Raw genomic sequence first — 21,228 nt, 5'->3', positions numbered from 1 at the left:
GCCCCTTTTTCTTTTCTGTATACCTTGTCTCGGTGGTCTCCTCCATTCCCATTGGAATGGCACTAAATTCCTCCAGCTAAAAACTAGGGAGCCCACCCTGGTTTCTCTCTCTTTCACTTCCCACATTTAATGCATAAGCAATCTGTACCTTCAACATCTACCTCAAATCCATCCAGACCCTTCCAACTCCACAAAAAAATGATGTCTGTCCTCAGAGCTACAACTACCTGCTAACCACTGTCACCCACACTCCCACCTCCACAATCCACTTGTCACAGAGGAGCAGAAGGATCTTTGGAAAACAGAATCACATCACAAAACTTCCCTGCTGAAAATCTTTCATTGCTTTTCCAATGCTCTTAAGGAACAATTTAAAATTCTTAACACAGTTTACAAAAATACTGTGACAGCAAGAAACAGTGTGTGTGTGTGTGTGTGTGTGTGTGTTGTGTATATGGGGATTTCAGGGAAGACTTCTCTGAAAAAGTCCCATTAAAACAGAAAAGACAGGGGCGCCTGGGTGGCTCAGTCGTTAAGCGTCTGCCTTCGGCTCAGGTCATGATCCCAGGGTCCTGGGATCGAGTCCCACATCGGGCTCCCTCCTTGAGGTGAAGCCTGCTTCTCCCTCTCCCACTCCCGCTGCTGGTGTTCCTGCTCTCGCTATCTCTGTCTCTGTCAAATAAATAAATAAAATCTTAAAAAAAAAAAAAACAGAAAAGACAGGAAGCCTGCCATGCAAATAGTAGGTGGAGGAGCATTTCATAGACAGGAAGGCACATGAACAAAGTCTTGGGGAAAGAGAAGACAATGTCCACCATGGCTACGGTGCAGCGGCCTGAAATGAACTGCAGAGGTAGTCTGGGCCTTGTAAATTAAAAGAGAAGATGAGGCCTTTAATTAGCATGAAGCCTGCAACAGAAAGAAAACACACACCAAAAACATTTTGGTGGAAGAATCAAAGAGACCCAGTAAACCATATGCAGGAGTTAAAAAAATGAATCAGGGAGCATGCAGATGAAACACTGGATAATTAAGACACAGATGGTGCCAAAGACAGAGAAGGGAAAATGAGGTAAGTTCTGGACCTAAACTCCTGAAACTATGGAGACAAAATAACCCTGAATATCATTTAGTACCAAACCTCTAGACTACAATGAGGATATCTGAGCACAAGGACAGTGAGTGACCAGCCAACAGTCACTTAGATGGGCCCTACGATCCATGAGGGGTGAAGTGGAAGGCATTATTTAGCTGCAAATGTTCAGAAGGTATTAACTGAAACATGAGAGGAGACTTTCAACTGAAAGTTTGATTTACAGAGAAATGCAAGAATTATTTGCTGACCACCTAATACTCTACAGCATATGTTTATAGGAAGAACAAGAGAGGAAGGCTGGCTATCAGTGTTCACTGGAAAGTAGAGAGTGGCAAACTCTGTCAAAGAGTAGATGATTAAAACTTGACCACATTTTATTTCTTCAGTTAACTTAATTCAGCCTCTATGGCACTAATGAAAGCATGAAAATGAAGAGGTTAATGTTAATACACTTGCTCTTAAGCAAACAGCAAATGGCTTCTCTAATCCTTATCATGGAATCCTGAGCACTAAACCAGAAATGATTATTTTATCTGTACATCATGAAAGGCAACTGAAATGTCTTTCCTTTTAAAGAATGGCTTTAACTGTACGAAGTAAAATATACCATCTTTGTAACAAAAGGAACCCGATCCAATAAAGAAAGGATTTTAAAACCGAAAGGCAACCTCAGAAGATTATCTGAGCCAATTAGCAGGGAATCGTTAATGAAGGATAGCTATGCTACTCGAAACAAATGCTTCTCAGCATTCTTTTCAGTCAGTTATAAAACATTAGGGCTTTTCCTAAATATCACTTGATTTTCAAAACTACTAAAGAGCCCTGGGTTCAGAATCTGGCCCATCTCTTGCCCTCTTTCCTTCAATAAGTTATTTTCTTTTTCTGTAAATCATGCTATTTTTGAAATGGAGAATATAAAAGGATTGGTACCTACTACCCAAAGAAAATCTGAAAGAATAAGTAAGTTCTCGAGCCCTAGAGAGTGAAAAACCAGTGTTATGCCAACTCAAGACCATTGGCATTATATGAGAATTAACTAACATTTTTTAAAAAAGGAACTTCTTGGATGAAGATAAATGGCAATGCCAAAACAAATTTAGAAGGAAAAGTTACAGTGATGGTAGCTGCTGCATATTGAATGTCTATCAATATCACTGTGGGTGCTTTTTTAAGTGGGTGGTTTTATCCAGATTTTTCAGATAAAACTGTGGTTGAAAAGGTAAGTAAGCAACTCGAAACAAATAGTAACAGGAATGAACTTTGAACTTCCAAGCCCATGCCTTCTGCCTCTCTAAAATGTATTTCTTATCATTTTGAAATCCATGTATATCCCTTGGTTGCTGAGTTGGCTAACATGTTGGACCAAATGACTTTTGAAAAGGTCTCCTCCAACTGTTAAGATTCTCTCATTTTATGAATTAAGAGAACTGGTTAGACTAAAGCAGAATAAGAAAATACAGATTGATTCAAGATAGGATAATTCAGGAAGAAAAAATATCTCCCCCAAAATATACATTTATATCCTGGTGAATAAAACCACTGGAAGCCCTTAAATGAAAAACTCACCTAATAGCCTATTGTCAATTACTCCTCCTAAATGAAAGGGGAAATAAAGCTTATATTTTGATAGCCCTTGTGAGAATATAATGATTAAAAACTTTTTTTTCAGTGGCAAAAAAAAAGAAACAAAGATTAGTACTTAGAACAAACTAGGCTGATATGGGAAAACCATCTTCAGCACATGACAACAAAGATAAAATGAATAGACGATGGGAAAATGTAGGTTCTTAAGCCTATCGTGCAGCAGCATGCTCACAGCCCTGGGCTCTAACTCCAGCCCTTATTGTGTAAAATGATGTATGTTCCTTCTCAATAAAATCAGTTGAGCTATGGTTCTCCATTACATGCAGGTGACATATGATAGCGTGCTAATTGATAAACTGAATTTCTTATGCCTACGTAAGCTGAGAACCCAAGATGTTCTCAGTCAAGAAAAGAATCCTCTGAAAGTGTTTTAATCTAGTACCTAATAGAAAACAAATATGGCAAGTGAAACATTTTAATAAAAGTTGACCTGTACCTGTAAACTAATCTCTCCTTCTTCACATTCTTTCTTATATTTCCTTGGGAGTGTCTCTACTTCACGGATGGCATCTAGAGTGACTTGCTGAGGAAGCACTTCAAAGAGAGATGTTAAATACATAATTATGGATTTCTTGTCAGGAAGCTGAACAGCAACATCTAAAAGTGGAAGAAAATAAGAAGCAGCTTAAATTAGATGTCCAAAATATGTGAACTGCTCAATATTAGCTATAAAATAACTACCCTTAGTACCCATAAACAATACTAGTATATAATCTTTGTAATACCAGAGCTCAGTAAATTTCTAGTTCATATAATAAGAGATGAGACAAAAGAAGATTATTTATTTTGTTCAGTAACCTATTTCTTAAAAATCTTCCCTAAAAGCTTCCCCAAAATGTTCAGATAAGCTACCATTTAAGATGACACATACTTTATTTATAATATGAAAATAAGTTCAGAATTCAACTCTGCAATATCTGTAACTAAAGTTTTCACATTATATGCAAGACCACATAAAAATGCATTTTAATTAAATAAGCCAAATATTAAATTGTTTCTCTAATAATTATATTTTCCTAAACCTTTAAATCTTATGGGAGTATCAAGTAACTATTCTCCAATGACATAATTAAATTTCCCCCAGAAGTATCCCACAAATTAAGTACAATAGTACTAATAACTAGTCTGCAGTGAAATGGCTTGCACCATACTTCAAAAGAAAAAACAATCCACAATTCTCATAACTCTTTCTAAAAAGAAGGAAAAAAAAACTATTCAAGTATTCAACACTGTATAGCAAAATCAAGGTTGAAATTAAACACTGAACAATACCTTCAGGATCTAACAGCTTTTCAATTCCCAAATAAGTTTGAGCTTTGCCGAAGGCATGTTCAAGTCTCTCAATTGGGGACATTTTGACAACTCTATCCCAGCTGAAGAGATCAGGTCTGAAATTACAATGCAAATAAAACTGAATGAAAATGAAATATATGGACAAAAGTAGTCACTGCTGTAATTTAATACATTCCAGTTTTAGATTATTTTACTTGTGAGTTTAAATGAAGAAATTTTTATCTTTTATATCCCAAAGGCTTGTCAAATATCTATTTTAAAGTAATTTACAATATGAAAACAATAGATAAAATATTCTAAGTTTCTTGTGTTGGTTAAATATGCCTATTAAAATCTGTGAAGTAACCACGAAAAGCTTAGAAATGGTATATAATATTTCCCAAATAGTAAAGGAAAAAAAGGGAAGAAGAACCTATTCATATAAGATAACAAAGAAAAAAAAATACAGAAAAGTTAAAAGAAATGAGAAGCTTAGAACAAGAGGTAAAAATGAACCTAAATACATCAATTATCACAATCAATGTTAATGGGCTAAATTCTCCAACTGAAAGACCAAGATTAGCAGAATAGAAAATCCAGCTTTGATCTGTTCATGGGATACTACTGCAACAAAACCCTGAGAGAACTTTCCATCATCTCCCTCCATACTACTATTGTCTAGTATTTCCTTTCTATCTCGATTTTCTTTTAATCCAGCAAGTTGGACATTATTGTTGCTCTGACTTACCCAAAAGTTGATAATTTTCTTTATACTCTATCTGTTCTTGCATCTTAGACCCACTTAATTTCTGGGCTTTGCCTGCCCCACTCCCATACCCAGTTCCTCCTCTGACTTCGTCTCCTATTACTGCTCCTATTCATGCCACTGCACCCACTGACTTCCCAAATGCCAGGTCCCTCCTCCCCTCTTGCCCAATATATTTTCCTTCAGCATGTTTACCATTTCTAAATGCTATATGACCTACATTATCATTTTTTTAAATTGTCGTCCTCCTTCTATTTGAAAGGACCAGGATTTTTGCTTGTTTTGTTCTCTGCTATACACCCTATACCCAGCATGTAGAAGGCAGTCCACACATACTTGCTAAATCAATTAAGTAATAGTTGGGGGAAAGCTTTGGCTAAAATTCAAGTTCTTTGATAACATCTCTGAACCACCTAAGAAGAAAGGCCAATCCTCTTTAAACTGATAAAGAAGAAGTGAAAGACACTTGGGTGTGGGAGTTCTTTAGCCAGATAAAAAGTATATGAAAAGAGCTACAGCAGATATCAGTCTTGTGGTAAAATACTGAAACTACTCCCTTCATTATGTAGAACAAAACATTCTGCTCACTATCACTAATTCAAATCAATATTGTATTGAAGGACAAGGCACAAATGAAGGGGGAAGAGAAGAGGAGAGAAGAAACTACTATGATTCATGGATAGTCAAAAAAAATAAAAAAACCCTACAGAAACAGGCAATTACAGAAATATTTTTGTAAAATTTCTAAAAATTTAACAAGTTTCCAGATCTAAGATGTAGAAAAGTCAATTGCATTTTTTACATATAAGCAAAAAACATACAGAAAACAGAACTTGTAACAATAAATAATTTACAATAGCAATAAAACATACAATAAATTTTGCCTTTCAGATTTAAATCCCTGATGCACCTGGAGTTACTTTTGGGTATGGTGAGGTAAAGATCCAATTTATTTATTCACATATGGGTAACCAGTTGTCCCATACAATCCATTCATCTGCTCATCCACATCAGCTCAGGTGTATAGCTGGATGGAGCTATTTCTGAGTTCTTTATTCTGTTAGGCTAAATTATATGAAACTGCCATTCTTATATGTCAAAACAGCCAAATCTTTGCAATTTCACATTTTTCAGACCATTATTATATTCACGTATTTATTTATAGTACTATACATATAGTCTTAATAAATATAGCTTCATAACTAATTTTACTTCTGTTTGGGAGGTACTTCAACCTAGTTCTTCTTCAGGAGTGTACTGGCTCTCCTTGGGCCTTTAGTCTTTTATATAATTACACATTTTATGAAAAAAATCAATGGTCTTTATTTAATTGAGATTACACTGAATTTATAGAGGTTTCCTTTCAGTAGGAGAATGAAAACTTAACACAGTTCATCGTATATATTACTGGTTAGTGCTGAATGAGTGGGACTGAACTATGTGAATTATTTTACATTTTTTAAACTTATAAATATGTAGAAGAGACCAAGGACATTGCACGGTGGTGTTTGAGTCCTACGGAAATGAAGACTAATGTTTCTTAATGCTTAAGCACGTGCAGAGAGGAGAGTGGTGGTAGTGGGGAAGGGGCTTTAGGGAGGGATAGTCAGGGAGAGAGAGCGAGGAGATACAAATCTGTAAGGCCCACATCTAAGCAGGGTCAAATCTCACCTGTGTTGATGGAGTACAGCATTAAAGGCAAGTCCATCTGTCCAGCTGGTGGTGAAGTTGAGGACGTTGACCTGGCTGTATGGCCTAGTAGACTGGCGCACCCAGCTCAGTAGGATCTTCTCACTGTTTGTCTGTTGAAGGTCTGACATGACATCTTTCATGACGTCTTTTACCTGTTCAAAAAAACCACACTGCCTGTAACTTAAAATAGTTGCTAGAATCAAGTCCTTGAATAAGGAATATTACACTAATTAACCATCACGGATCAGGTAATTGGTATTCATTTTTTCTCAAAATTTTCCCTTAAACACTGGAAAGATAAATGTGTTTTTAACAGTAATCATTTTACGGTACTAGGATTTAGAAGTAATTTTTTACCTCACCTTTAGGCATTATGGTATTTTCTACATCTTAGCAATATTTATATTAGGTTTGGTGACAGTGAACATTGCTTTCACAGCCACAAAGTAATATTTTAATACTATACACTTAGCAAACACCTTTTTATGAGAGGAAAACAATTCTTATCTTCTACAAAAATGAGAAAGGAAGAACTTTTGACTAACCACAAAATCAAAGAATGAAGTACATTTCATGATGGTAATAACAATTATAATATAGAACTATTATTTTATATTATTCTAAAGTAGTACATATATTATAAGGAAGTGTTCAAAGAATGATGTGGACATATGAAAAGGACACAAGAGCCAACTAAAGGGGGCTTGCTTGCAAAATAAATAGTGATAGTGAAAGATTACTGACCTATCAAATAAGTAAAAATCCATGAGTGAACAGTGATATATAAATGTATGGATGGATGAATAGGTAGACAGATAAACAAGAGACAAGGGAAAGCTCTTCCTTACAATTAGAAAGACAACAAATAAATGTAGAAGGAACAATGAAATTGGAAAATCACTTTTTGCCAAGCATCACAATAATTATCAGGTAAGAACTATGAATGGATCTTAAAACTGATGGAAAAGTAGTTTGATAAGTAGTGAATATTTACAGTCTCAAAGTATAGCTCCACAAGCTACTCTTTAATAACAAAGGGCAGTCTCATTACAGGGGAGACACCTTAACCCAAACAATGAAAGTTTATACTGCCAGAAAAAAACCTAACGGAAAGCACATGCTTCCTGATATGGTATACTAAGAACTCAACGTCACTTCTGTGCCCCTGTGGCAAAAAATGAATAACCTGAATCTAATCAAGAGAAAATACTAGCCAAACCCACATGGAGGGACATTCTACAAAGTAACTGTCCAGTATTTTTCAAAAAGGTTAATATCGTGAAATACAAAGGGCTCAAAAAACTAGAGGACTAAAGAGATGTGACAAATAAATGTAATGCATGATTTTGTATTTTCTTTTTCTTTTATAAAGGCTATTACTGGGGCAATTGACAAAATCTCCGTAAGATATATAGATTACTTAACTGTATTATTTTTATGTTATCTTCCTGATTTTAATAATTATATATTATTTTAGTGTATAATTATATGTTTAACAATATTAGCACCAGCACTATATTATATATTGTACATGTATATTATGATATTAACATTATATTCTAGTTATACGAGAATTCCTTGCTTTTAGGAAAAAGGCTTGTTTTTACAAAATACACACTGAATTATTCAGGCAAAGAGAAAGAAAGAGAGAAAACAGAGAAATACAGATAACTGTCAGCATTTGGGTAATCTGAGTAAAAGGTATCCAGGAATTCTTTAAGCTATTTTTCCAACTTTTTTTATAAATCTGAAATTATGTCAACTTTTTAAATTTAGTATTTTTTTTAAAAGATACCTTTCTTTTTCTATGCCAGGAGAATACAGCTGTTTGTCAGACTCTCTCATTCCAAATTACTATGAGTTGAATTATGTCCCCCCAAAATTCTTGAAGTCCTAACTGCCACTACCGGCTAATGTGACTGTATTTGGAAATAGGATTTCTAATGAAGGTAAAATGAGATCATAGGCGTGGGCTCTAACCCATTATGACTAGAAGAAGAGGAGAGCAGGACAAAGACACACACACAGAGGGAATACCATGAGGATAGAGGAAGAAGGCAGTGATCCACAAGCCAAGGAGAGAGGCCTCAACAGAAACCAATCTTGCTAACACATTGATCTCAGATTTCTAGCCTCCAGAACTCTGGGAAAATAAATTTCTCTTGTTGGAGTCATACAGGTTGTGGTACTTGTGTTGGCAGCCCTAAGAAACTAACACACAGGGCGCCTGGGTGGCTCAGTCGGTTAAGCGACTGCCTTCGGCTCAGGTCATGGTCCTGGAGTCCCGGGATCGAGTCCCGCATCGGGCTCCCTGCTCTGCAGGGAGTCTGCTTCTCCCTCTGACCCTCCCCCCTCTCATGTGCTCTCTCTCATTCTCTCTGTCTCAAATAAATAAGTAAAATCTTTAAAAAAAAAAAAAAAAAGGAAACTAACACACAAATGATACATTTTCAATTTCTATTAAGAAGTGACTGGAAATTTCCCCACCTGCCAGTGCAAAATGATGCTCCAAAGTAATCCCAAAGTCAGTTTGTGATTTCCATCTACAATGTCAGTTCCTCCTATATTCACTAAATCCACCTATTAAGAAAAAAAACAAAAACAAACAAACGAAACTCCCTTATGACCATTTTGCCACAGAAGCCAAGACTTTTGTTTTAGCACCTTTGGACAGCAATATACGTGAATGATAAGGAATTTCAGAATCAGGTATACCTAAATCTCAAAAATGTATTATTTATACAATATTTCAATAAAGTAATCAGAAAAAGCATGACTATTCCCTCACTCACAGAAAAGGTTCAATACTTATTATAAGAAAAATGTTTCCAAAAATCAGTTGATGACAATGCACAGAGCAGGTGGCTGCTCTGACAATAAATAATCCTGATGGCACCAAAAAACCCCAAAAGTCACACCGCAAACTTACGTTGTCCTGATGTAAAACCTGCAGCACTCTGTTGACATTGTTTAAAGCATGGACCCTTGTGGAACCACGTTCCTTTGGCTAGAAAACAAAACGTGACATTGAATGAGACAGACTCTCCATGGTGCCAACGACACTGAGGTATACAGAGAAGCTCAGCATGCAGAACCCCTCTCTGCCAGGAGCTCAGGCTGGCTTCTCAGGCCACCATGGAGGCTAGTGGTGACAGAATGCAAATTACCCCACGAACATCTTGAGATAGTAGGTCCCTTATTTGCCTGAACGCTAGCATTCAAAAAATACAAAGCCTGTCTGATCCTACCCCCATAGATGATGACTTAATGAGTCCGGGGTGTAGCAGGGGTTTGGAATTTCTAAAGGATTTCCCTGGTGATTCGAATGTGCAGGTCTGTTTGGTAACCAATGCTCCCGGGACAAAGTTTCTTTTATCTAAACAGGGCTGGACACAGGAAGACTGAGAAGTCATGTCACCTTCATACTGCACCAGTGTGCACAGAGCAGGGAGGATTCAGAGGCACTATCCCAGGTTCCAGGTAGCATTACAAGGGCCCACTGGGAAGGCAGGAATAGCCATCTGGGGCAAGGTGATCTGGGAGGCTTCTTTCTGCCTCACTGACCAGGGAGTCTTATCTGAGAGAGGGATCAGCCTCTCCAACAGGTACCTTACCCACCATCTGGAAGGCAAAAGGCAGAGTATAACACCTCACACTTTGGCAAGAAAGGAATTCATCTTCAGGAGTGCATTTCCCTATACCTTTTATAGTAATTCTACCTCTAGTGTTAAAGTTTGTACCCATAAAATGCATCCTCTTCATTAGCAGAGTTATTTCTGTGTGAGTATAACACATAAAGTAATAGAGTTGGGTTTGATGAAGAAACAAAGATAATACTGAAAAACTGAGTAAAATTAAATGCCATCGCTTTTAGCAACTCTTTAAGTTTATTAAATAACATTTAAATGTGTTTTCTACAACTGACATCTTCTAAAAAACAAAAAATGTGTTTTCTTTTTTTTTCTAAAGATTTTATTTATTTGACAGAGAGAGACAGTGAGAGAGGGAACACAAGCAGGGGGAGTGGGAGAGGGAGAAGCAGGCTTCCCGCGGAGCAGGGAGCTCGATGCAATGTGGGGCTCGATCCCAGGACTTGGGACCATGACCTGAGCCGAAGGCAGATGCTTAAGGACTGAGCCACCCAGGCGCCCCCAAAAACTGTGTTTTCTACTATTCAAAACATTATGCCCTCTTTCCATAGCCATTCTTCTTTTGTAATTCTGTCCTGGGCTCCCTTAGAGTAATAAATATAATATATAATCTTATCTCTGATAAAAATAGAGCCCTCAATAAAGCCTCAATAATGCTGTCTCAAAGATTCATTGAACCACCTTTTTTTTTAAATGTTCCTGTTTGGGCCTTGACATTGTAAGTACCCCCAGAGGGTCTTCAAGTCAATAATGATGAGAGACACTCTGTTAGTCTGTTCTCAAAGATGACTCCTCTCACCAGTGATGTTCCTGTGAGGCCTTCCAGCAGATCCAGGAGCTTCCTTCCATCTTTGAGGTCTGTGAACATATCATTGATGGGTGGTTTTCCACTCTATAAAGGAAAAAGTAAATTATCAGTTTCTTTAGCAGCAGAAATTCCATACATATGTGGCAAATAAATGAGCGGTTTCATTTTTTTTCCAATTAAAAGTCTGGATGGGCAGCAGACTATTCAGCTTTGCCTTGTATGGAAAGAAACATAATTACAGAGAACTCTGAAATCCATAACAAATGCTTTAAGCTGAACAATATGAACTGCATCGTTTCTTATATAAGTTGCATTATTTCTTACAAAATAAAGCTATGGGTAATGTCCATATGCCTTGACTATGGTATATATCCCTGAGAAGGAATGATAAAGAGATGCACTGAAAAATACAGGAACGGGTCATTTTGTCCACAATTTCAGCTCTCTGGTGCTGCACCCATAGTTCTAGCTATAATTTCTAAACAATTATGACACTTGGGCTCTGTGTGTAAGTAAGGTACCAATCCAGTATTTCAAATGCCAAAGCTTATAGAATTCCTACACTTGCATCCCTAATTGATAAGTAGCTCCAACTTCCACCAACCAACAAACTCTGTGTCTGATGCCAGAAAATCCCACCCATCAACAGGCAGATCCTGTATGATCTGATGGCTACATGCAATAGGAAGATTACTACACAGAAAATCAGGAAGCCTCAGTTTTAATTCCAGTTTGACCATTAACAAACTGGTAAGCCTAAATCAACCTCTTAACCTTCCTCTGCATCACAGGCTAAAAATCCAATAAATAATATTATGTGAAAATGTCTAGACAGCTATAAAGCACAATGTAGTAAGTGTGATATCATTATGTTGTATCAAATTATTCCCCTTTAATCTTTTTCACTTTTTGCTTTTAAAAAAAACATTAACAGGGGCACCTGGGTGGCTCAGTCGGTTAAGTGTTTGACTCTTGGCTCAGGTCATGATCTCAGGGTCATGAGATCATGAGATGGAGCCTGCCATCAGGCTCTGCGCTCAGGGGAGTCTGCTTGAGAGAAAATTCTCTCACTCTCCCTCTGCCCGCCACCCCCCACAAGCTTACACGCATGTGCGTGAACTCTCGCTCTCTCAAATAAATAGATAAATCTTTAAAGAAAACATACATAAAGTCATATGTCAATTTTACTCTGAGCTTGAAATGGAGGGGAAAGGGAGCCATTCTGAGGTTTCCTAAAACTCAGCATGTTCCATATTTCCTCCTCTCCTGATATTCACATTTTTTTTAAAGATTTTATTTATTTATTTGAGAGAGAGAATGAGAGAGAGAGAGCATGAGAGTGGGGAGGGTCAGAGGGAGAAGCAGACTCCCTGCCGAGCAGGGAGCCCGATGCGGGACTCGATCCAAGGACTCCAGGATCATGACCTGAGTCGAAGGCAGTCGCTTAACCAACTGAGCCACCCAGGCGCCCCGATATTTACATTTTTAATTAAATATAAAGTATTGTCAACTAATGATGATTAGCATGGCTCTTGGATAGTTCACATACTCCAAATGAGGGGAAGTATGGTCAAGTCTTTGCCACAGAATCAGTAAAAAAAAAAAATAATAATAATAATATACTATGGCTTATTTGTGTCGGAAACAAAGCAGCTTTTCTTGTTCCAGCTGCCATTCTGGTGAGCAGTGCTGGTGTCAGGGATACGGGGATTATCTCCATCAATCACAAGAACAAACTGATTTGCGTGATGTGTGAGATGTGGCCCAAGGGTCCAGAGGGGATACTCCGGGAGGTGGAGCAAGGGGGAGCTCCTTGTGTTAAAGACTTCCTACCTATCACCTGTAAAAGCAAAGGGAAGAAGTGGCCCTCATCATCTGCTACCTCTTACCTTCCTCCTCTCTAAGCCCACCAAAGTACACTTCAGAGAATTAGCCACCAAATAACCGGATTCCTTTTCAGGGAGAGATGAGTGACTCTGCTCTGAGCATGAAGGGTCAGGAATATAGGTAAAGCTCATGGGAGAAATAGAGGGATATCGAGGGACGCCTGGGTGGCTCAGTGGGTTAAGCGTCTGCCTTCAGCTCAGGTCATGATCCCAGGGTCCTAGGATGGAGCCCTGCACTGGGCTCCCTGCTCAGTGGGAGAGTTTGCTTCTCCCTCTCCCTCTGCCCCTAACCCCCACACCCCTCGTGCTCTCGCTCTCTCTCACTCTCTCAAATAAAATCTTTTATAAACAATAAATTAAATAAATAAGTAAATAAATAAATAACAAAGAGGGATACCTAGGCATAGAAAGGATCTTAAAAATTACTGATAATATATGATAATTGTCTTTCTCTGAATGACTTATTTCGCTTAGCATAATACCCTCTAGTTCCAACCACGTTGCTGCAAATGGCAAGATTTCATTTTTTGATGGCTGCATAATATTCCATTGTGGGGGGGGTGTATACATATATGTACGTATATACACACACACATACATACCACATCTTCTTTATCCATTCATCTGTTGATGAACATCTGAGCTCTTTCCACAGTTTGGCTATTGTGGACATTGCTGCTATAAACATTGGGGTGCATGTGCCCCTTCGGATCACTACATTTGTATCTTTGGGGTAAATACCCAGTAGTGCAATTCTGGGTGGTAGGGAAGCTCTATTTTCAACTTTTTGAGGAACCTCCATACTGTTTTCCAGAGTGGCTCACCAATATGTGGAATTTGAGAAGGCAGAAGATCATAGGGGAAGGGAGGGAAAAATGAAACAAGACGAAACCAGAGATGGAGACAAACCATAAGAGACTCGTAATCTCAGGAAACAAACTGAGGGTTGCTGGAGGGGAGGGGAGTGGGAGGGATGGGGTGGCTGGGTGATAGACATTGGGGAAGGTATGTGCTATGGTGAGCGCTGTGAATTGTGAAAGACTGATGAATCATAGACCTGTACCCTTGAAACAAATAATACATTATATGTTAATGAAAAAAAAAAGTATAAAAAATTATTTAATTTAAAAATTACTGATAACAAGTACAGCTAATAATGTCTTCTCAAATCCACTATCCATTTTCAAAAATAAATAAAATAACATAAAAACAATGGATCATGGATCACCACATCAAAAACCAATGATGTACTGTATGGTGACTAACATAACATAATAAAATTTAAAAAAATAAATAAATAAAATAAAATAAAATAACATAAACCAGCACAATATAAAATAAGGTAAATATAAATATTAGCCCATACAACAATTATGAATGCCCATCAGTGATCTCAATAACAAAAAAGCCTTTCACTAGCCATATAACTCTGGGCAAGTTACTTGGCCCTTCCATATCTATTTGCTCATCTGTTAAAAATGAAGATGACAGATGTTCAATAAATGATTGTTACTATCATTCATAGTAGGAGCATAACTTCAGTGTTTCCACTGTCATAAAAGTGCCATAAAATTTCAACAACATCTGGAAGAACGAATAAAACAAAGAAGCACTTCTTCATCCCAGGCAAGAATGTAAAAGCAGATTCTGAACCTGAGTACATGTTAGTGTCGGTTCATAGACAAATATCTTCTCAGTCCCAAATTCACTAAGAGGATGACCGGCAGGGATACATCCCCTTCCAAAGCCATGAACATGGTAAGACTAGAGCACGGTGCTGTAGGTCTGCACCATGAGACAAGCCATAATTCAACAGCAAACTCACTAGATTCTTCCCTAAGCTCCACTGCTGGTCCATGGCAAAGCAGGAGGCATTAGGAGTAGCATCAATTTTTCTAGATGAGACACTCTTTTCCCCTCTCACTTGTCTAGTTCATTGGTATACTGAGCAACAAACCTTGAGAAAAGCTCCCTGTGGAACATTCTGTTGAAACAAACATGACCCAGACACAGTCCTGTCTTTCTAGAAGTCTATCATTCATACAGTATAACCAGTGCCCTTATTTTCTTTAAAAACATAAAACAAAACCCTACAGTAACAGCAACACAATTTCTTTATTCTGTCTCCAAATTTCAGATGAATATTGATGGCAATCAGGAAAAAACGTGTTTTGTGCTGTGTCCCTTTCTCCAACACTCTCCCACCCCACTCCAGTGATAGTGTTATCAGTATATATTCCCGTTGAGACTCCTTGCAAGGATTACACCTGCAGGATGGCCAAAGAGGGGGAAATACAGCCTGTGAATCTCCTCACTGGACAAAGGAAAGTACCTGGGCTCATACAAATCCAAAACTGCGGTTCAAAGCTTACACAGAGAACACACACCCACACTCGCCACACACAGGGCCAGTCACTACGAAAGTACATATTCCTGACGAATACAACTTAGGAATGTCCCATATACAGATAGAAAAAACCAGATTATGCCAAAGGTTAAGTTCCACTTACCACCCAAGAGAGTAACACCTGTACATATGGTGATTCAGTGCTTTGTGCCCTACAAGCAGACGTCAGAAAATTTGTGTTGGAAAGATCCAGAGAGTACCTAGTTTAGGCATTGCTGGCCAGGTGGTCTCTACCCAAACTACTCAATCCTACTGTAATATGAAAGCAGCCCAGACAATGCAGAAACAAATGAGCCAATCATAATGCTGACTATGTTCCAATAAAACGTTGTGGACTCTGAAATTTGAATCTCATATAATATCCCTGTGTCATGAAATATTCTTTTTTTATTTTTTTGCAACTACCTAAAAATGTCAAAACCATTCCTAGCTTGTGGGCCATACAAAAACAGGCAGTGGAAACACGAAATGTTCTTAGAGTAACAGCAGCCACTTAGAAATGTTCTAAGAGATTTATAGAGATTTAGATGTATTAGTTACATGTATTAGTTATTTCTTGACAATAATATTTTAAAGGAGGGAAATGAGACAGGGGTGATGTGACAAGTGAGAGGCAGAACCAGGATCTAATACTATAGAATCTGGTTCTAAATCAATGTTCTCAAAGTCTGTGCTAAGCTTCCACTCAAATTACAAGGGGACAGGACTGTGACATATAAGCAAGGAAATACTCAATGGGGGGCGGGGCAGAATAGAGGGAGTTCTATTTAATGACTTCCCAAAGAAAGCAACAAAATATATATCACATTGAAATGAACTCAAAATGAAGACGATTTTTTCCCAAGCACACAGCTTTAACACGTATCTGTGCTTTCATATCACAGGCTCTCAACACGGGGTCCACCCTGGGAAACTGTTTGGAAATGTCAGTAGTCACCATTGAATACAATTAAAAACTGATTCATCCTGACAGTCAACCCCTTACTTAGATGTTTAATTCTTTGCAAAGACATATTTGCAGAGCCTTCTCTGACAGAGAAAATACAGTTTAATAATTCAATCAGACAAATATATGGTGAATGCCCCCTTTGTGCTTGGCCCTGCAGAAATGCCAAGTTCAGGCCACCCTCTTCATTCACAAGAGAGGGTTCTCATGGTTTTCCAATAAACACAAAATAATACAAATGAACAATCTTGAACTTGGAACGTAGATAAGCAGTGGGTCACATTTAACCTTAAAAAACTGAAAAGCAACATGATATGAGTCCAGATGACAGTTGCTGCAGGTGACCAGCTCTGGTGACCCCCTCCTCCAACCCTTCCCCCCCCACCATACTTCTGTGCACTCTCCTGACACCAGCTTTAACCCCACAATTGTGACAAGAGGGACCAGTATAAAACCAGCAGCTGGACACGGAAGCTTCTGGATTTAAAAGTGTCAGAGGATACAAGCAAACTGTCATCACAATGCATGAGGAGAAGCCAGGGTCTACGGGAGGGCAGCAGCTGCAAAGACTGATGGGGACATGTGACGGTACAACCTCATGAAGCCAACCTGATGGGCTCCGTCACCCCCGGAGAAATCAGCCCAAAGGCTGCGGGCGACAGCTAGTACTCATTTCCCGCCACTGACAGCCATGTAGGAATCACAGGTCATTGTGGGCAGGACTACTGGTTTTGCAAAAGAACCTGGAAATCTGAATTTATCTGTGTAATCTCCAGATATTTGTAGTTTCCTGAAAACATCGTGCAGATAAACAAATTGTGTCCACGGGCATAGCAGATCATCGGGCGACTGATTAGCAATCTCTGCACAGGGCATGACCGCAAGTGAAATGTATGTTTAGTCAACAGTGAGTCCTCTGAGGAACTGATAAACTCTGTGGAAAGGACACACACACACAGATACCACACCAGCCAAAGACTAAAGAACATGATTCAATACAGAACACCAGCAGTCATTACTGGCTCAGACAAAACACGAAGAAGTCGGTCATTTCAGATTCTTTTTTTTCCACTCACTCCCCACCTCACATTTCTACCTCCAAACACATTCCAAAGGTAACCACCTCTCCTTGTCATCATGGCTCCCACTCTAGTTCATGCCTCCAGGACCAGGCTAATTGAACCCTTTGCTTCTGCATGAGAGCCAGAATAACTCTAATTATAGGCAAAGACGATCCAAACTCCAAATAAAAGATCCTCTGTGATCAGGTCCCCACCCTGTCTCTAATCTGACACTGTCTTATTCTCCTTCTTTGATACTCCCAAATCACAGTTATTTCCATCATAGAGGCCAAGTTTTTCAGCAATAGTAGTAGTGGTAATAGAAAAAAAAATTCTGCAGAAGATTGAATAAGAAAGTAAAATTTAGGAAGTCTAGTTTGGAGTTCTTAAAAGGGCCAAGTGCTAATTCTTTATAGCAACAACCAACCAACCAGAGACAAAATTAGGACTTGTATTTTCCATTTGGAAGACTGATCAGTGCCTTCTTTCTGGAGTTGCTAGGCTGACACCGACCCCCCGCAGCTGACAAATGCAGGCCTTGCCTTCAAGGCCCTCGGAACCTAGATGTAAACAAAACCAACACAGCATGCTGAACACATTAAGAGGGACTCATGAGCTAGCGTGGTTCCGTCAAATTTGTACCAAGTAACAGATACAGTACACAGGCAGAATCTGTCCTATGATTTACCTAATCTCATTACAAATAATCAAGTTACAACTGGGTATAATTTTTAATTTTTAAATGCTTTCACAACTAATATATCTGATAAGGTATCTTACAAACAAATAATATATGAGCCCTTTGACATTGTTCAGCTATTCTGTTATTTATGCTCTATCTATTTTCAAAACAGGATTTGAGGCAGCCAATGCAATTCAGTTACAATCTCCACTGTTTACTGTGTGTGTGCGTGCACACATGTATTCATGCATATACATGGCATATACATATATACACACATACCATATAGCATATATACCATAACATATTTGCATTCTTCTCAAATTCATCTGAGATTAACCTGATGTCCCCAGCTTCTGATAACATATTGTAAGCTTTAGCACCTCTCTCTTATTTTTTTATTGTTTTCTGTTTTTGATCATTTTTGGCAAGGGGTTGGTTATTTTAAAACTCCAAAAGAAATAAGCAAAATAATTTAATATTTCTTTTAACATTTTTAAAGCCAGAATCTTTCATTTATGAATCACCAATCTCAGCATCCTTTTGGTTCCTGTAATTCTTCATTTTCTTAAAAGTCAGTAAGTGTATCAGTGAGCACCATGAACAATGCCATTTTGGTTAATTATGTTTATATATAAATATATTTTTTAAGTTTTTTATAACAAAACTGTTACGCTTTTTCTCAAAGAATATTTTCTTTGGATTTCTTCTAACTTTTTGTGATGTGTATTACTGCGTACAATAAATAACAGGTTAAAACAAAGAATAGTATCTCTAGTCAAGATCAAGCAAACTGATAAAATGAGGTTCATCACAACTATAAACTTATAGCTTCACCAGTGGAATGAAGACCTATGATGGTCAATATCAACTTTATGATTCCACCCAGTGAGAGCAAAATGAGTGCAAGGAAATGCCTAAGGAGGTCTTTAAACACCTTGCAAGGAAAGCCAGCAAGATTGCTACAAAGAATCAGTGAGCACGGGGCTCTTGGCCCCATCTTCTACAAAGCTTCCTACACGTCTTTTCCCACTCTCATTTTTGTGACCATCAACTTCCAACATGAGAAGAGGACAAAACAATAGGACACTAAAAGCAATGTCCCACTGCCTCCAAAAGGAACCCATTTGAATAGCTCTCCACATTGAAATCTATTAAAAAAAAAAAAATGCTTCACAGATTTTCCTTTTATGCTCCATCAATATAAACTTCAAGTTTGGAATTTAGTGACGTATATGAAAACCTGGCTCATCTTTGTCTACAAAAAGGGAAAGGCAGAAATCTGCCCAAACTAAAGTTCAGCATTTTGAAGTCTACACATTCTCTGTCTAACCTTTATTTGTTAAACCTCTTTTGAGAATCGCCTAGCCAAACTGATAAAAGAGCTTCTGCAATTTGTATGTCTCAGCTCTGCCAGATGAGCAGCTCTGAAAGTCAGCCAAACAAAATGCAGGCTGGGAGTCAGAAGAAAGTCCCCAACAGTGAAGCAATGAGGCCCTTGCTGCCTCCCTCGGGAGACCAGCCTACTAACAAACCAGAGGCTCTTAAGGATGAGAGGAACAAAACACTCAAGCTTTACCCACCAGACAATGGAATGAAGTGGGTTTAATGAGCCAGTGCTTTTTTTTTTTTTTTTTTTCCATTTCTGTTTTAAAATATATGTGTAGCACAGACCAGGGGTACCGCAAGTTAGGGTTACCTGAGAGGGTCCTAATTCAGCATTCCTAAGTAATTATAATCTCCTATAATGTTTCATAACAATGCCTCAATATTTCTTAGCAATATAAGGCAAGTAATTACGATCAAGTGTGTTTTATAGCTAAAGGAATAAAAACCAAGTGACCTGGGAAAATTGGCTAATAATTTGCCTGAGGTCATAAATAAACGAGCAGCACATCCAGGAATAAATGTTAAATTTCCTAACTCTTAGCTCCTTTAGATAATCATTTTCTTCTGAGCTCTTCATAACTTTTTAAAATCCAACAACCATAAGCTGTTCTACACCGGATGACTTCTCGGGATTCCCAAACTCTAAAGCATATCTCTGTAACATATTAACATGATTTGCAGCAAAAAGAATATATATTTATAGTGAATGCTGCCTTAGCTATATTTCTTTATAAAGTGAAAAATCAAAAGATGGTTTTAGGGCGCCTGGGTGGCTCAGTTGGTTAAGCGACTGCCTTCGGCTCAGGTCATGATCCTGGAGTCCCTGGATCGAGTCCCACATTGGGCTCCCTGCTCGGCAGGGAGTCTGCTTCTCCCTCTGACCCTCCCCCCTCTCATGTGCTCTCTCTCATTCTCTCTCTCTCAAATAAATAAATAAAATCTTTTTTTTTAAAAAAAAGATGGTTTTAGATCCATATTATTCAATATTCTCAAGCTCTTTACCAAATCCCTTATCAAGGAATGAATTGAGTCGATTTTAACTTTTAAATCTCATTTTTCATCGCCCAAATTTAATAGGAAGATTCTATTTGAAGAATCCTATGCAGCAAGCAGGCGAATCTTATGTATTAAACCCAAATGGTGATTTAACAATCTTTCCAGTGCAACTTCAAAAAACAGGTAATTAGGGAAACTGCATAGCTGGATTTGTTTGTCGATTTTTGTGAGTAAATGCAGCAAAAATGTATTTATATCCATGAAATAACTCCATTTATGCCATTTTGCACTCAATTCTATACTCCCTCCTACCTCTTTCCAATATAACCACTACCAACTGGTTTATGGATATAAAGTATCAGGCATTTAAATATGTTTTTGTCACTGTCATTGACTAATCTATCAAGCCTATCAAGGCTCACTGGGGGCCTCCTAAATGCCAGAAGTGGTGCCAGTGACCAAAATAAACAATCCTTGCACCATGGAGCATCCACTGATTAGGAGAGGAGAGACAAATATTTTCAGATGCAACTAATTTAAAGTACAATTCTGATCAGTGCATCAGTGGATAAAGCTTTACGAGTAGAGAGCATATCTGCCCTCGTCTAGGAGCTCAGAAAATGTATCCTTGAAATGACATTTCAGCTCAGGCAAGAAATAGGAGAAGGAGTTGGCCAGGAAAAGATGTAGAAGGGTAGAAGCCATGAGACGTCTCATCGTAATAGCTAGAGAATCAAGAGGGAAGGAGAGTAAAGCAAAATGTAATCAGAAGTAGATTGGAGACGGCAACAATTGAGGGCCTTAAAAGCCAAGTAAGAACAGTGGGCAGCCCTTGAAAGATTTAACTGAAGAGAAAAGGGTACTGAGACTTACACTGTAAGACCACTCCTGCTATTCTGTAGAAAGCAGAAGGAAGGGATTGGATAGGTGAAG

At 38.2% G+C, this 21,228-nt stretch overlaps 1 protein-coding gene across 7 annotated transcripts in view; it reads right to left on the bottom strand.

The window, feature by feature from the left end:
* UTRN (utrophin) overlaps positions 1-21,228 on the bottom strand; it is a 496,689-nt gene that overhangs the window by 371,050 nt on the left and 104,411 nt on the right. For all 7 annotated transcript variants that reach the window (XM_034990899.1, XM_034990900.1, XM_034990897.1 and 4 more), the window contains 6 exons: positions 10,920-11,012; positions 9,400-9,477; positions 8,958-9,050; positions 6,450-6,622; positions 4,013-4,128; positions 3,177-3,337 (listed from right to left, as the gene is read on the bottom strand). In XM_034990899.1, coding sequence (XP_034846790.1) covers positions 3,177-3,337; positions 4,013-4,128; positions 6,450-6,622; positions 8,958-9,050; positions 9,400-9,477; positions 10,920-11,012 — 714 coding nt within the window. The remainder of the gene's footprint in view (positions 1-3,176; positions 3,338-4,012; positions 4,129-6,449; positions 6,623-8,957; positions 9,051-9,399; positions 9,478-10,919; positions 11,013-21,228) is intronic.

Source organism: Mirounga leonina, unplaced genomic scaffold (assembly GCF_011800145.1).
Source record: "Mirounga leonina isolate KUSES-001 unplaced genomic scaffold, KU_Mleo_1.0 Mir_53, whole genome shotgun sequence".
In the NCBI taxonomy this organism is placed as follows: Eukaryota; Metazoa; Chordata; class Mammalia; order Carnivora; family Phocidae; genus Mirounga; species Mirounga leonina.
Note: the sequence above shows the minus strand (reverse complement) of the source record. Positions and strands in the feature narration are given on the sequence as shown.